The sequence below is a fragment of the Peromyscus maniculatus genome, chromosome 6 (genome assembly GCF_049852395.1).
Source record: "Peromyscus maniculatus bairdii isolate BWxNUB_F1_BW_parent chromosome 6, HU_Pman_BW_mat_3.1, whole genome shotgun sequence".
Classification (NCBI taxonomy): domain Eukaryota; kingdom Metazoa; phylum Chordata; class Mammalia; order Rodentia; family Cricetidae; genus Peromyscus; species Peromyscus maniculatus.
The window spans coordinates 36,387,417-36,404,175 of record NC_134857.1 but is presented as its reverse complement, the minus strand read 5'-3'; the positions used below and the strand labels follow the sequence as shown (position 1 = coordinate 36,404,175).

The window sequence follows — 16,759 nt, the reverse complement described above, 5'->3', positions numbered from 1 at the left end:
CTCAGCTCAGAGCTGCCTCTAGGCTTGTAGTTACAAGAGTGTGTGTCCCAGGCTGGGGCTGTGTGGCTTAATAAAAACATCAAATGCATAGAAAGCTCCATCTGATCTCCTTCTCTTGGGTGAGAACATGGGGGTTACAACACCAAGGAGGGCACAGGCTGCCGGGAGCTCATCTTTCAGGAATTTAGGGCCGAGGCCAATGGCTGCTAAGGAGAGCACCAGGTACAGGATGGAGTTTCCTTAGCCATCACATTTGTAGTGAAGAAAACACAGGCTTCTGGATTTAATCGTGTTTCAGCTACTTTGCTAAACTTCAATGTTATCTGCCTTCCTCTTGCAAAATAGAATGTTGATAAAATTTACCTCATATGTTTGTTGGAAGGATAAATATATCAATCAACATATACATGGAAGATCCTAACATATTTGCAATGGATATATTATGGCTACGTTAACATTTCTAACATGTTTCCATTAAATGAAGCATGCTTGCAGTATTTAGAAAGAAAATTCCATCACATAAGACCATTAAGGTCCTGATTTTTATGACTAAAATGTCGTTTGGAAGACAGATAATTTAGAACTCTGTGATAGTCAAGTCGTTGTGTGCAAATAGTCATTTTTCTCTAGTTTTCTGTAGCATTTGAAAGGTGCTTGTAAGCATGATAACCATGGCCAGCATCCCAGGCCTCGAGAACACCTGAAGTCCATTGGACTTTTTGGTTTCCAGGGTTGTTAGCATTCCAATTGCAACACACAAGACTAAAGATTATACAGAAAATAAAAATGAAGTTATATATTAAAAAAGCAATAGCTTCCCTTCCTGAAGGTTGATTTGCAAATTTAACAAAGCTCTTTTCCAGACTCCCTTTATTCACTTGTAACTAATCCCTCTCATTTGTTATTCTAACTTTCAGAGACATCCTTGCTTTGCCTATTAGTATGCTAATAAGAAAACTCCAGGGACCATAGGAGAAAGTCTCTGCCCTTCAAAGTGTTTCCACAAGAACAAAGAACTTTTGCAGGCATGGAAACCCACCCTCTACCAATAAAAAAGCTCTGAAAATGGGGGCTGGAGAAATGGCTCAGAGGTTAAGAGCACCGACTATTCTTCCAGAGGTCCTGAGTTCAATTCCCAGCACCCACATGGTGGCTTACAACCATCTGTAATGAGATCTGGCACCTAAAAAAACAAAGAACAAAAAACCCTGAAAAACAACTCTTCCCCTTACAAGATGGGGGGACCCCTTCTCTGTGAGATATGTAGTCTCAATCCAGTTTCCAAAAGCTAAACTTGAATAAAACTATCTCCTCTATCAAGTACTGTCTCTTGGTTGGTTCAGATGGAGGCAGCTGGCAGCTGGACCTTGAGCGAGGCATCAGTAAAAGACCTTCTTTTACTTTACTAAACATTGCATTTCCACATTCCCTAGCACTTCTGCCCATGAGATCAACTCCTCTCTGCAAGGTTTCTTGCCACTTTCAAACTATTGAAAGTTCTCAAGTGTGAGTTCAAAGACAATGGGCTGGATTGTTTGGAGTACTGAGTTCATTAGAAGAGTTATTAACATCGTGGACAAATAGACTTAGAGACAAAAGCTTGGCATGGGAGATTAAGGAGTGTACAAGTCCCCAACCATAGACAGACAGAACGGTGGTACCCTGAACAGAGGAAAATCAAGGCTTACAGGCAGAAGAAGGATTCTCTTATCCTTTTTGAGGTGAAAGTTGTTAGATTTATTGAGGCAGTATGAAGAGACAGAATGCAGAAAGAAGCCAGACTGCCCTTCACTAGATGGGTCTGTTTATTGGCGCACAATGTGGGACACTTCAGGAACCCGAAGGGCCTGCCAGGGAAAAAGCTGGCTGTGACCCTCTATTGAGGTGGAGTGAGGGGCTTCAGAAGGAGGAAATTGTTGCAGCTGTTGGCTCACTTAAAAGTAAGTGTTTGCCCAACGTGAGACAGCATCTTGGAAGGCCAGCTGGTTCACTATGCATTCCTTTCTATGCTGGCCCACAAGACTGAGCAAGGTTATCTGCAGTCTCATAGAAATCCTGCTTTTCAACTCTTTCAGGCATGGTTTTCCAGTGTGACCATCTAAGGTTCTTTATAAGATTTGTTTTCTCTTCCAGTTAAAGAATTAAAAGGCAGGGAAAACCTTGAGCATGACAAGTAGCAATGGAGAAATCTCCCATACCTCAAACAGAAACACTCAGAATCAGCAGTTGAAGGAAGGCATTTACTTGGTATGAGGAAACACACACGTGTAGTAGACACAGAGAAAGACCCTCCATAAAGCAAAGGGGAGATTTGAGAAGCTGAAAAGCCATTTTCATTTCAAGGACTGGCTTTTGTAAGACTCTGCAAGGTCTTCTTCCCATAATTTAGGCTTGATCAACTTGAAGAAAGACAGGACAGCTCATTGGCCCACAAATGTTGTATAACATGTCTTGATCTGGCTTGAACTTGAGCCAGTCTATCATCAGAGGACCTGAAGGTAGAAAAAGGCCACAAAACCTTTGTTTTAACATGACAGGCTTTTGTCAATATCCTGTTTGATGTTTTCCAGGTCCCAGATAAGAGAGCCTGGTCCCTGAAAGACGGTTGGGTTATCAGACAATGTCTCAGTAGAGAACCTGGTAGTATCTGTGAGAGGGGAATCACTGGAGGTATTGTGGATTCTAACTCTACTCTCTCCCTGTTGTAACTTTATAGTCAGGGGCAATCGCAGTTAAGTCTGTGTTTTATGATCTCACTTAAGCAAAATACCTTACATAATTGATAAGAAGGTAAATCCTAACAAATTTTGAGTTATTATACTATCTTTAGGAGTTGTGGTGGATTATTGAGGGGAGAAAAAGTAATAAAGAGTTAATGACCTAAGGGCTTCAGATAGGCTGAGAAACTGAACAGGAAAGTTGACTTGACTAAGTACACCAATGGGCTGTCAGGATCTAGGAAGCTCCTGAGAAAGGAGTCCAAAACTTTGTGTGACCTCCTAAACTAAGGGATCCCCCATGCAGCCCTCAAGGCCAACATACCAACCTCTGTGGGTATTTACCATCCGAGAGAGCAGACGAACTGACCAGCAGATGGAATCTCCCATCCTGAAAGGTTACTTCCACAAGGTCCCAAGATAGACATGGTTGTCTGTCACTTAAGATACTCAGGTTGTTACTGCTTTGTATGTGTGTGGTGTTGGTTTATTTTTTTTGGTTGTTGTGTTTGTTTGTTTGTTTGTTTGTTTGTTTGTTTGTTTGAGACAGGGTTTCTCTGGGTATCCCTGGCAGTCCTGGAGCTCACTTTGTAGACCAGGCTGGCCTCAAACTCAGAGAGATCCACCTGCCTCTGCCTCCCTCTGCCTCCAGAGCATTGGGATTAAAGGTGCTCCCCACCATGTTGGGCTTGGTTTTGCTTTTTTAATTTGGTTTTTATCGTGAAAGCTGGGGCCAGGGTTTCACTGTAGTTTGTCAAGTGGTTACAAACAGGAACAGGGCTTGGGCTGTCTTCTAGAACTGACCTCTCACATTTCCTCTGCTCATGCCTATCTTCTATTTAGCAATGTGCATTAACATTGTACCCTGACCCTGTGTTTGCGGCTGTTGTTGCTGTCGATGTTGTTGTGTGTGTGCTGGGGATGGAAGCCAAGGGCTTTCTGTGTGTCTCAGATGGCCACACCACCAGTCCTTGATTCTTTTCTAATAAGGATGATTTTCTATGCTTTTACAAATACAGCATCGCTAAGTTTTGTTGGCCTTTAATGAGATGTAGTGTGGTCACACTGTTTACTTCTGCACTCATTTATGGCTCCCTGTGACACTAATTGGGTCTCTTCCAGAACACATTAGGCCATTTATGCTGTTGTCTTAAAACACGGCATTTTCCAAGTATCTCTTCAAATCTGCTTCAGAATCTGCTTCTGTTTATACTCATTAAAGATACTTTAGCATTTTAATTTTTTCAGCAAATTAGAGGGTCTCTCTTTTGTTATAAAATTGGCCAACTGAAAGTGGCTTGATTAAATTTGTAAAAACCAAAAAAAAATGAATGTAGGTGAACCTATAATTTCCTTTCTGGTAACAAGGGGAAACTTATATGGCTCTAGAGATGGCCATTCTGAGGATACAAATATGTGGTGGCAGCATGGAGGAACTGAAGTGGGAAAGAGTTTTAAACAGTTTTTCAGTACCTTGAAAATTGAATGGCATGAGGACATGACCGTTCCTAGGTTGAGGAGAAGGGTTTTATTGTAGATATGAGGGAGAGCTCAGCCAGAGACATCTGGAAGGGTCCAGACCGAACTGGGTCATGTGATTGGGGGAGAGGGTAAGCAAACCAAGAGAAAAGCCAAGGACCAAGAGACCAAGAGAGGACACTTAGCGATTAGGGGAGGAGAGATGGATGGATAGAGCAGGTAGAGGGAAGGAGAGGCTGAAAGGGAGGACTCTAGAATTAGAAATCAAATATGAGGGTAGCTGAAGCCACCAGAAACAAATGATCCATACACACCTTAGGAGAGTCAAATCAGCAGCTTGGTTCAGTTAGGAGAGAGGCTGAGCTCCTTGGAAGGAGGCTCATAAATGCTCCTCCCACAACCTGCTCCAAAACTGCCTGCAACGTGCCAGCCCCGGGTGTTTCTCTGGGACTTGACATAAACAGTGCTTTTCCTTGTTATTTTGATGCAATACACCATTTGTGAAGTGGCATCAGTATCTGAGTATTGAACTCACCTACCATTTGTGGTTGAATATTATTTTCACTGTGTTATGTACATATGATAGAAACTCTGAACAAGGTGTGTTCTCTTCAGCATTTTGGCACATGGTTTCACACACAATCAGAAACCAATTTAGGTAACAAAATGCATTTTTAAAAAAAATCTATATATACAACATATATTCTTAGAAACAGACTGAAATTTGTATTCTGATCTTCTATTATTTAAATAGGTATCACTAGGTAAATAGGTGCATGCCATTGGTGATTTTGTCTTCATAGACAATCTTTAGTCATGCCCATTAACTCCATAGTCTTAGCTGTTAGAAGATACAACTCTTGGTCCCCAAATCTACATGTCAATACATGTCTCTTAGACGCACTGTAAGGCATACAGCAGAAGAATATTGGATTGCTACCTACGGTCAGCATTAGAATTCTCACCTTTGTTAAAGAGCGGTATAGGAGACCATCTAGGTACAGAACTGCAGAAAAGATGAAGTGTAGTTTCAATATTCACATGGGATCTCCTTACCTATTAATACTCTTCCTGAAGAACCTACCAGTTCTAAAGATTGACTGGATCTCTCCTTTGGTTCAGTGCCTATTCCTGGTTTCATCTACTTACCGCAGTATTTCTTTAAAAAAGTGTGGTCATATGCTACAATCCACAGCCACAGAGAGGCTAAGTAACAAAGAGGGCTCAAGGGGGGATACATGGATCTCCCCGGAAAGGGGGAATAGAAGAGACCTCCTGAGTGGACTGGGGGTGTATGGGGATGCAAACTTGAATCAGGTTGGGGGTTTGGTGGAGGGGAAGAGTACTGACAAAGATGACTGGAAGGGACCTGTTTCCAGGTCAGGTAGAAACTTGATGCTAGGGAAACTCCCACAAATCTATAAGGATGACCCCAGCTAAGACGCCTAACAATAGTGAATAGGTAGCCTGAATTGGCCAGCTCTTGTGATCAGATTAGTCATCTGTCATCAGAGAGCCTTCATCCAGTAACTGATAGAAACAGATCAAAGAGACCCACAGCCAAACATTTGGCTGAGCTCAGTGAACCCCGAGGAAGAGGAGGATGGATTGTAGGAATCAAAGGGGTCAAGGACATCACAAGAAAACCCACAGAAACAACTAACAGGGCTCATAGGAACTCACAGACTATGAACCAACAACCAGGGAGTCTGCATGGGACTGACCTAAGCCCTCTACATGTACATGACAGTTGTGTAGCTTGGTCTAGTTGTGGGACTAGTAATAATAGTAGCAGGGGCTGTCCCTAATGCTTGGGCTGGCTCTTGGGAACACATTCTTCATACTGGATTGCCTTGCTCAGCCTAAATATAAGAGGCGGTGCTTAGTCTTACTGCAACTTGATATGCCATGTGTTGTTGGAACCCATGGGAGGACTGCCCCTTTCTGAACTCAAATAGAGGAGGAGTAGACTGGGGAGGGTGAGCAGAGGGGAAGCAGGGACTGGGAGGATGGGAGGAGTAGAGGGAGGGGAAACTACAGTTGGGATGTAAAATAAATAAATAAATTTGAATAAAAGGAATGGTCATTGTGAGATGGAATACCTATTTCGCCAAGGTGTTTTTTTACATTGTGATAAAGATTAGAGACAGCATTCCCCACTCCCTCTAGAAATACAACGGACTGATAGATTCTAAAGGATTGCCACCCACGTGTTTAATTACCTTAGGATCACAGCCTTTGGTGTCGAATCTGACTCACAGAGGAGCCTCGACCTTTGGTTTTGTGCCTGGTGAACACAGGAGCTCAAGATTCATTGGTAAGCTGCATAATACCTGATTGGAAACCTTGCACCCAAGTTAAATTCTGTTTGACCATATCAAGAACTACTGGGATGAACTGATAAGTTTTTCCAACTCCGAAACTTTCTAGTACTAGGATAATGACTTTTCTTCTGGAACCTAACAAATATCTCAGTGTAATTCTGTCGTAATAAGTTTCCTTCGAAATTATTAATAAGTCGGTAGCAAAATGTGAAGTAAGAAGATAAAGCCATACGAACTGTAAATCTTATTAACAGGAATGTTAGAAAGATCAAAGAATACTGGTAATTAAAGCGGTTGAATCCAGCTCTCTAGCGTCCATCAGTGCACGCCGGTAGGTTGCTTAGCAACTCCTCAACACTTCCTCATCCACCCTGCCTCGAGTCCCGCCCCCAGTTCCGCCGCCACGTCCGGCTTCCTAACATCCCTTACTTCCGCCCTAACCAGCCACTGGGGACCTAGAGGCTACTCCGTGTGACCTCCATTACATTGCCTGACTAAAAATTTGTTAATAAACAATCAAAAGTAGAAACCTATTCTTTATCTATCATTTATACTTTATTATCATGGATATACACTCAGAAAAAACTGTTGATTTTTGTCTAGGTGTCTTCTGAGGGCCTGTGTGTGACTGTGCGTTTTTCAGGCGAGCCGTGGACAGCCTCACCGGAGGGCGACGTGGGCCGCGAAGGCCCCCGCTGCCGGCCACCGAGGAAGCTGGGGCCGGCGACTAGGCGCGGTGTGTGTGCGCGGCGGCTCCACCATGTAAGTGTCCGTCCCTCCGCCGCGGCCCTGGCCCCGCGGCCCGACCCGACCGTAACACCGTCTCGCTCTCTCCCGCAGGTCGAAGGTGTCCTTTAAAATCACGCTGACGTCGGACCCGCGGCTACCGTACAAAGTGTGAGTGACAGGCTGGGCTGCAGCCGGCCGGGCCTGGCGGGACAGGAGCGTGCAGGGAGAGGGGGGCAGCATTTTTGCTGAGAAGCCAGCACCCCTCGGAATGCACTGGGCGGGCAGGTGCATCGGGAAGAACTTTGGACAAGGATGCAGGACGTTACTCCACCAGTCCCCTTTACTTGATTTAAAGGCCTTTAACCACTTGGACCAGCTGTTACCCGAAGTTAGGGAAGACTCCCTAAGTCTGGACTCTTTGGCAGGTCCGAACCTAACACTGCTAGCTTCAGGTTTTTTGTTTTGTAGTGAGTATGATTCAACAACTGGTTGTCTCAGTGATGAACCCCAAGTCACACACACTTGGATCTTAATTTAAAAAAAAAAAAAGTGCTTAGCGCGATTGGGGAATGTGGGTGTGGGGCTGTGTATATACTTGTTGGGCCCTTTATGCTTGAGCAATTGAGTTGGTGGTTAACACAGGTTACCGATCTCAATTTTCTCATGATTTTTAAGTCTAGACCCCTTTGAGTAAGTACAGCTGGAAGGCCTATGCTAACTGGCAACATTTCCGTAAGATTCTGTGCATGGTTTGTGTAGTGGCACCAAGCCTAGCTAACTGAGCTGATAGCAGCCGTCCTCACTGTCTGTGCCTTCGCACCTGTGACTCATTCAGTTCTAGGCTTGTTGGTCCCTTACCTTTGCATCTCTAAAATGGTCCCCCTACCCCTCCCTCATCGCTCCAGTAGTTGCTCCATCTCTAAACTGTCGTTTTTCAGGTACCCACATCCTCTCCCCCCGGATGATTTACTGCAGTATCTCTTCCACAATACTTCTTTGAGTCATTTGTCCCTCTCCCATCCCCGGTGCCAGGCCCACTCATTTTTTAGGCAGGTGGAAGTCTATGGTCTGCCTTTTTAGATCACTCTCTCCTAAGGATCCTTGAATCTCATGGACACCTCTCTGTGATATATTTTGCTTGGTGAAACACCAACTGCAAGTCCAACCATTTATAGTCTCTGTACTTGACTCTGTTCCTAGAGAAAATTACAGTAGCATTGTCGAGTTTTATGAAAAAAAACTTACGACTGACATTCTGCTATGTTCCCAAAAGTTTGCTCGTTTTTCTATTTTCAGAAAGTATTTTTGTTTTATTTCACTCATTTTTCTATTTTCAGAAAGTATTTTTGTTTTATTTCAAATTTTCCACAACTCCTTTCCCCCTTGGTTAAAAGGAGCGGGGAGTTCTCTCATTTTCATGCAGTGCCCATAAACATCTCCCATACCTTTACCGAAAAGAACGTAGCTACTGCTGTGAAAGCCTCTCTACAGTTCACCTGTTTTGGTCTGCTTAGGATGGAGGCACGTTAAGTCAGGGCACCTTTCTCCGGTCGGTTTTTTCTCCCTCTGTACTCTATGATGCTCAGCAGTGTGTAATTGTGCTCTGAAAAGAAGAATGAGGAGGAGGAGGAGGGAAGGGTAAAGGACAGTCAGCCGGACAATACCAGAATCAGCTGCTGGAGCGTGGGACCATTTCAGTTAATACATTGCAGCTGAATAACTTTGATTAACTATGCCAGGTTGTGTTTATTTAATGCACGTGTGGATGTGTGTGTGCATGTGTCGTCTGCTCATGTTCTACATGAGTACTTGCAAAATACTACTGAAATGTGTACTGAGCACCTCTGATTCCTGATATATTAGAAGATTTTAAATGAGTGGTTGTTAGGACTGTTTGGATTTTCTTTTTATTCTGTGCCCCTCTACAAATAGGAAAGGAAAGAAAGGAAAAGAACGATACAAATTTTAATCGTTGAATAACATTTGAAGGAAAAATGCCAGCACAGAAAAATCATTTGACAGTCAGTACTTTTATATTCAGAGATGGTGGAAGAGGGACCCAGGCTTAGACCTAAGAATATTCTCTGGCAGTGGTTGATATTAAGACATTAATGGGATGTGTGATGACAAATAGAAAAACTTAGAATGCTAGCTTTTTGTTTTTCTGTGCTTGAGAGGTATCTGGTTTTTGTGCTTAATCAGTGCTTTTGGGTTTTTTGTTTTGTTTTATTTTGTTTTTGCTTTTTAGAAACTTGGATGAGAGGCAGTAGACTGAGGACCAAGGAGAGGTTGACCTTGCTAATAGCTATCTCATCCTGGGTACACTGGCACAGCCTTTAATCCCAGTATTTGGAAGGCAGAGGCAAACAGAGCTCTCTGAGTTTGAGACCAGCTTGAGACGCTGCCTTTAAAAAAAAGACAAAATAAATTATCATATTAAACGTCTGCCCATGTGCTACACTCACTTACATCACCCTGGGTGGAGCCATGGCTCAGTGTTGGGCACTGGCGGCTTTTGCAGAGGACTCAGGTTCGATTCCTAGCACCTATGGGATGGCTCACATCTGACTGTAACTAGTTCCAGAGGATGCAATGCCCTTGTTTGGCCTCTGTGGGCACCTGTACATATATGTACATACATAAACCCAGGCACATACACAAAATACAATGAACTTTAAACACACATAGATAAAAAGAAAGAGAGGAGGCAGAACTCTGTGCTTGCCCATTGTCGGCTTTCACACAGAGTGTTGGTTCCTTGTCTGGACTCTGCTTCTCTGGTGTCTTGTTTTCAGCACCAGTGCACACAATGCTGCCACGAAAACAGCCAACCTTAAAACTCCAAAGACAATTTCCCTCATTTGCAATAAAATCAATGTTGAAGTTCTTTAACTTCATTTTTGTTTGTTGCAGTCTCAGTGTTCCTGAAAGTACGCCTTTCACAGCAGTGTTAAAGTTTGCAGCGGAAGAAGTAAGTGTGGATTCCAACAGTGTCCCCATGGATGCAGTCTGGCTTGGTTCTGTTTTCTGTCTTGTGTGTATTCGCCTGCCCTGTGCCCCTCCCCACCCCATTTCCCTGTTGTTATAGCTGGGCTCAGGCTATAGGAGTCACAAGTCCAGGTAAAGTTACTCTCTTCTCATTAGAAAACAGTGAGCTGAACAAATTGGCACATCTGTTTAATTCAGCAGATGAAAAGTGTGAGAATTGTATTGGTAGTGAATGTGCCAGAGATATGTAAGAGCTGACTTTATATCAACCTGTATGGGATGTACTTTCAGTAAAAATTAGTTGTTTTAAAAAGTGTTTTTAAAAAAAACACATTGGCATATTCTGGTTTTAAGAGATTTTTCCATCTACAGTTATCAGAATTGTTTAGAAAGCATCTCTGGGCACAGCACTTGGAAGTGTAGGTTGATCTGGGCCAGTTGGCACCAGAATGTGATTTGGGAGACTTCAGCTTTCTGTTTTGTGGTGGCATTGGTCAGCTGCATCACATAAACCAAATCCCTCTGTTCTCTTCTTGCCCTCCTGGTCCCCAGTTCTGGGACTCAGTCCCTGGGCTGTGTGCATACCATCTAACCCAAGCTCTAACACTGCACTATATATTCAAGTAACTGCTTTTTTACTGTTGTTTCTTTCTCCAAAAGATTGTTGGATTTTAGAATTGTAGAATTGATACTAGGGCCTGCATCCTTATTCTGTCTTTCATGGTTCCATGCAAATGGTATTGACTTGTTTTTTTCTTTTCTTCCTTTTAGTTTAAAGTTCCTGCAGCAACAAGTGCTATTATTACTAATGGTAAGAATTCGCCTTAAACCATAAGTGCTAGAGACAGTGGGCCTTGAATCCCCAAAGCCCCTGTATGTGTTAACATAAACATTGCACTTATAGTAAACTCTGCATGGAGGCCACTGCATGTAATGACCTCTGCTTAGTTTCTTCTGCCTTAGGTTAGAGAAGCTTCACAGTGTCTCCTGTCCTCATCTCTTAATTACTGCAGGCAGCTTCCTTTCTGGCAAGGTTTATATATACGTCAGGTTGTAGCAGAAATTGCTTTAAGAGGATAGAAAGTTAAGCAGGAATGTGACTTCCCTATGCCTTATCTGTGCTAATAGGAAACTGGTTTACAGGCATGCAGTGTTTTTCGATTTAGATATAGTCAGTTAAAAATCTGAATACCTTGGAGCACTGGCACACATTCCAGTGGAACTGGTCTTAGGAGATAAGAGTAAAGCAGTGAATGAGCTGTGAGGAGCACTTGTCCATCTGTGTAAATTACTGTGGGTGGGAAACGTCCATGCAGGTAGTTCTAATGTAGCAAAATAGGACTAAAAATACCATCGTGTGTAGAATGTATGAGAATCATTGTCCTTAGGATGTTTTGTCTCATCCAACAGTGCTTATAAACACATGCCATGGGAGGTGTCCACAGATGGGTTGCTCATCGAAGAGATCATTGGCTCTGTTCTGGGATTGAAGTTGCTCAGCCTTTGCCTGTACCCATAGCAGCACTATTCTGGCAAATCTCTTGTTACTATTTAAATTGTTTTAGCTTTCAGAATAACTGACCTGATTTACAATTTATTTTCTAGATGGAATAGGAATAAATCCTGCACAGACTGCTGGTGAGTGTCTGCCTGTGTGTCCATCGAAGCTGAATATTTATTCATTTCAGTTAGATAGGATTTTACAGAAGACACAGCTGTGTAGAGCTTATGTGGCAGTCTATTGGTAATACAATGACAATTGGTTTCATTTATATATTAATTATTTCTGTGGTTCTCACTACAAGTAAATGAAAGCCTGATTAACAGTGGTTTAGAAATTAAAAGTATTTAGTTAATACTTTCATAACAAAGAAGTCTGAAGGTGAGATTGTGCTGCCAGGTTAGTGACTGACCCTCCTCTTAAAGTGATTGTGAGCTCATCAGTGAATTGCTTAAGGTCTGGGGTCTTCCATGGCTAGTATCTAGGAAGTGCCAGTGAGAGTGCTGGCCCCCATTCCTTTACACAGCCCCAGCCACTGACGGTCGAAAGGCTGAGCTCTCACTGACACTCAAACCGTGAACATAGCTTAGCATGGAACATTGACGTCCTAGCCAGCAGGTAGGGCAAGTGTGTCTTGAACTTCAGTGAAGCACTCTTAAACTGTGAAAGAAGAGTCTGTATTTATTAAGATTGTGTCCTTTGGCTGATAGTCTAACTATAATGCTTTGAAGCTGTACTATTTAATATAATATAGTCTCATTCTTGAACAATACTTGGCTTTTAAACAATTGTATTTGGAAGATGTTGATTTATAAAAATTATGTTTGACCGCTTATGTCACTGTTGAACATCACAAATCTAGAAAATGAGTGATACACAGTTGGAGACTTTTGTTACCATAGTCAGTGATCTTGAGTATATAGTTAAACTGAAGTGTTTGTTTATTGAGAATCCTGAGGCACTGTATTACATAAGTATCAGGTGATATGGGGGAAGATGGTTTTGTTACTTTGGGTTCTAGAAGTTTTTGTTAGCTTATATTCATTTGAATTCTTGCTTATTCTCACATGTTGCCCTTTATGTCACCTTTCAATTGAATCATGTGTGTCATGGAGCTTGATTATAATCTCACCAGGGGCTTGAACCCGAGTACCAGAGCATGTCAGTAGCCTCCTGACCTTGGATGTACTGTTTTTTTGCCGGTGGCGCCATTGGTTGATGGTACTGCATTTGCTGGCATGACAGTGGCTGGTGTGTCTTCACATTTAAGCACTTGTTGATCTGTGGGGCTGGAGGAGGAATGGGCAGGGCTTTGGAAAGTAGGCACCAGCTCCGAGGATGCAGGGCTTCCTCCCTCCCTCCTCCCTAATGCATCATCTCATGCTGTGTGCCCGTTGCTGGGATGCCAGTATTGTCCCCTATAGACGCCTAACTGTGCATTTTTGTTTGTTTGTCTAGGAAATGTTTTTCTGAAGCATGGCTCAGAGCTGCGAATCATTCCTAGAGATCGAGTTGGAAGCTGCTAATGTCTGCTTCTTGAAATACCCAGCTTTTCAGAATAAATACTGGTATTTGTTGTTGCTGTACTATTGAAATCAGGCATTCACAATACAATGAAAGCACCAAGAATCAATGAAACAGGAAAAATGACTCTTGTCCCTTCTTGTTCGTTTTGTTCATGGGAAGAGAGAATGCCTTTGAGTGGAGGGTACCAACCATAGGTCACACAGTGGGTGACTGCTGCCTCACCAGAAGAAGAGGGTACTTCTGTGACCAATGGACTGTGCTTTAAAAAAACAAACAAAGCCAACAACCAAACCAGAGGATGAGTCTGATCAGCCCTTTCAGGAACATTTGGAAAATCAAAATTTACAGTATCAGATGTATTTTCTGACTTGAGAATTTAAAGGATAATGATCGTAGAAGCATTCAGCTCAAGAGCATCTCACCTGCGGGCCCATGTTTAGATTTTCAAATTATATTGGTTGTGATGAGTTGTACAAAACCAAAATTAAATCATGGGATTTAACCATTATGTGTATAAAGTTGGTATCTTACACAAATAGCTTCGACATAGTGATCTTGTGAAATCAAATGTGTCCTGGTGGGAATTGACTACCGCAGAAGAAGCACCCTTAGCTAAATTACGCATTCCTTGATAATGTCTTAATACAGTGTTCAGACAGAAGTCCTTACACCCTTCTTTTTGAGGATTCTGTAGTGTCCATTGTTTCAGAGGAGATCTGACTTTTAGAACAAAGCTTAGCGAAGCAGCACCTATGCTGGTGGGGTATCCCTACTGATCAGGAGCTTAAGGAAGCTGTTAGCATTAGTGATAAGTGGATAAGAAGCCAGGGCAGCAAAGATGGCCAGGCTCTTGCTGGAAGAACTGAAGAAGTGATGAGGAACAGAAGGCTGGCAGTGTCACAGGAGACATCAGAGAAGCTGCAGTAGGGTTGGAGAAGTATGAAAGGGAGAAGAGGACCAGGCATAGCATCAGTGATGAGGAGCAGGAGGCTGGCAGTGTTGCAGGAGAAGTATGAAAGGGAGAAGAGTACCGGGCATAGCATCAGAAGGCACCTCCATATACAGTTCAGAACACCCACAGCCATCTACAGAAAGATGTCAGGGCCTGGGACCTGGGGAGGAGGCAAAGCTTTGTAAGCCAAAACCCATGTGGAAAGAGAGAACAACTCCACAGTCATCCTCTGACCGTACACGGATGCCCTGATGTGAGCCAATGCCCCCTCCCACAATGATGCATTCTTTTAAAGATCATCGTTGCTCCTACAGAGGAAATCTATGTCTTTATCATCTTGCAGGATGAATTAAATGCTGACAGTGACTAAGTGAGAGCTGGCCTGTTCTTGATTTAGCGGGTGAGCTTTTTGGAGGTGAGGGTCTGTGTGTCACATGCTCCCTAGAGCTAGAGATACAGGTTCTCAATAAATACTTACTGAATTCATGAATAATGTCTTCAGGACCAATTTTTATTTCGTGTCTTGTGTATTCCCTATTAAAGGACCTTGGCTCACTCTGGGATATTTGTAAGAATATTAAGGGTCAGCATCTGAAGAGTTACGTCAGTAGATGGAAGAATTGTCATTCACAGGTTTTCAGAATGCATGCTGGAGTTCTGAGTTGTGTAGCAATATGCAATTCTTGTCTGCTGGGATTTTATTTTTATAAAAGTCTAGTGCCTGGAGACCCTATTCCTTATAGCATTAAACCTGTGCTAGCCAGAAATGTTTAAATACTTGGTACCTAATTTTTTGTTAAGTTTCTTCCATTCTGCCTTAATTCTGCATGCTTTCTATAATGTGTATACAGTCCTGCAGTCTAAAATGATTTACCTAACACATCTGTTCTTTGACTTGAAAATATAGTCTTCAAAATATTTTACTCAAAAACTAGATGATTTATTATTAAGTAAATGTGATCTGTAAGTTCTTTATGCAGAATGTTTTAGGTATTATATTTAAATGCCCATAATTAATAGTGTAGGAAAATACATTTTGTTATATTGTAAACCATGGCTATCATTACTTTACTATCAGACTTAATAACCAGCATACCTATTGAGCCAGTTTATTAGTTGTAAGTCATTAAAAAAAAGAAAAGGAAATTTCTAAATGTCAATCCATATACGGAAGAAGAAAACTTCAGGAGGTCCTAGCTCTGGTAGTGAGCAGAGTAAACTAGGAAATTAGAAACCATCCCTCAGGTTCTGAGTCTAACTCATAAGCATGAGAACATCTGTAAGGAGGTCTGATGGCTTCATATGCTGCTTGAGGGTTAGCTCCAGGATAGCCTTTCCACCCTAGAGAGTAGAATTGCAAGCTGTGGTCAAAGGACCCTGGAATCTTGGGTGGTCCTTTAAACCACTTGACTTTGTAATAACCGACAGCGAAGATGCTGACGATTGTCCCTGCTGGGAAAACTGGCTTACAGTTCATCAGTGGACTTGTTGTTCTTTATGTCTTAGCTGTAGTTTTTATTTGAAAAAGAAGTCAATTGAAAGGATTCCAAGGGGGTTGGCTCAGCCAAAACAGGTGCTTGCTTATAATAACCCGAGTTCATCCCTGAGACCTTCATGGTAGAAGGAAAGAACTGACCTCCACATCCAGGCTGTGACACATGGACATTTATATCCACTCAAATGTAAAACATTTTAAATTACCATTATGTCTTTGCCCAAGAGGCTCCAAACATTTGTAAATTGGAAGCATTGATATACTATAAAAGAGTAATTCTAGGTTATTACTGTTCCCAAGGCTATTTACAAAGCTAGGTAAAATTATGTGCATAGTTGGTTTATCATTAAAATGTGTTTAGCGCTGGACAGATGCTCAGTGGTTAAAAGCACCTACTGCTCTTGCAGAGGATCAAGGTTTTGTTCCCCACAGTGTCTCAACCATCTGTAACTCCAGTTCCATGGGATTCAGTGTTCTCTTCTGGCCTCTGTGGACATCGCAAACAACACTTCTGTACACCTAAATCTAGAAAAAAAAAATGATAAAAGTCTGTTGAACTTTAATTGTGAAGACTAGTTTAATGTATGACTTGTTGAAACAGTGCTCAGTGAGTCCCACCTCCTGGAAGGACTGGGAAGATTACACCTTGAGCCAGGCTTTGTCTGGGATTCCATATAACTTTTGAGAAAATTTCAGAATCCATTTTCTGCAAAATACTCATCAAACAAAACTTCCATGGCATGCTGAAAATGGATAGTAATGAGTGCCATTCTTGGAATAGATGCTGTAGTGATGATGGAAAAACTACAGAGTCCAGACACTTGTGGCACACTTGTGCAATCCCAGCAGTAGGGCTGCAAGATCAAGGGCAGCCTGGGCTGCACAGCAGGACGGCCTCAGGACACAAATACACACACAGACAGCCACAGTGACTGGCATGTGGTTTTACCAGCCCAAGCTGTCCATCAGAATTACAGTCTGTATGAGAGGCCTTCCTGCCATCACAGGCCTTTCTGGACTGTTCTTTGTCCATAGGCACCGGTTCCT

General features: G+C 42.5%; 1 protein-coding gene across 1 annotated transcript; it reads left to right on the top strand.

The window, feature by feature from the left end:
* The first annotated feature begins 7,148 nt into the window (after positions 1 to 7,148).
* Positions 7,149 to 14,710, top strand: Ufm1 (ubiquitin fold modifier 1). The gene is made up of 6 exons (XM_006977579.4): positions 7,149 to 7,282; positions 7,361 to 7,417; positions 10,163 to 10,220; positions 11,009 to 11,048; positions 11,843 to 11,875; positions 13,197 to 14,710. Coding segments are annotated over exons 1-6 (258 nt in total). The 5' UTR covers positions 7,149 to 7,280; the 3' UTR covers positions 13,265 to 14,710.
* Positions 14,711 to 16,759: the final 2,049 nt, after the last annotated feature.

Excerpts from the sequence above, each read along its gene's own strand:
- Ufm1 (XM_006977579.4), top strand. Across the intron at positions 11,049-11,842 it reads AAGTGCTATTATTACTAATG|ATGGAATAGGAATAAATCCT; the intron begins GTAAGAATTCGC and ends TTTATTTTCTAG. Across the intron at positions 11,876-13,196 it reads AAATCCTGCACAGACTGCTG|GAAATGTTTTTCTGAAGCAT; the intron begins GTGAGTGTCTGC and ends TTGTTTGTCTAG.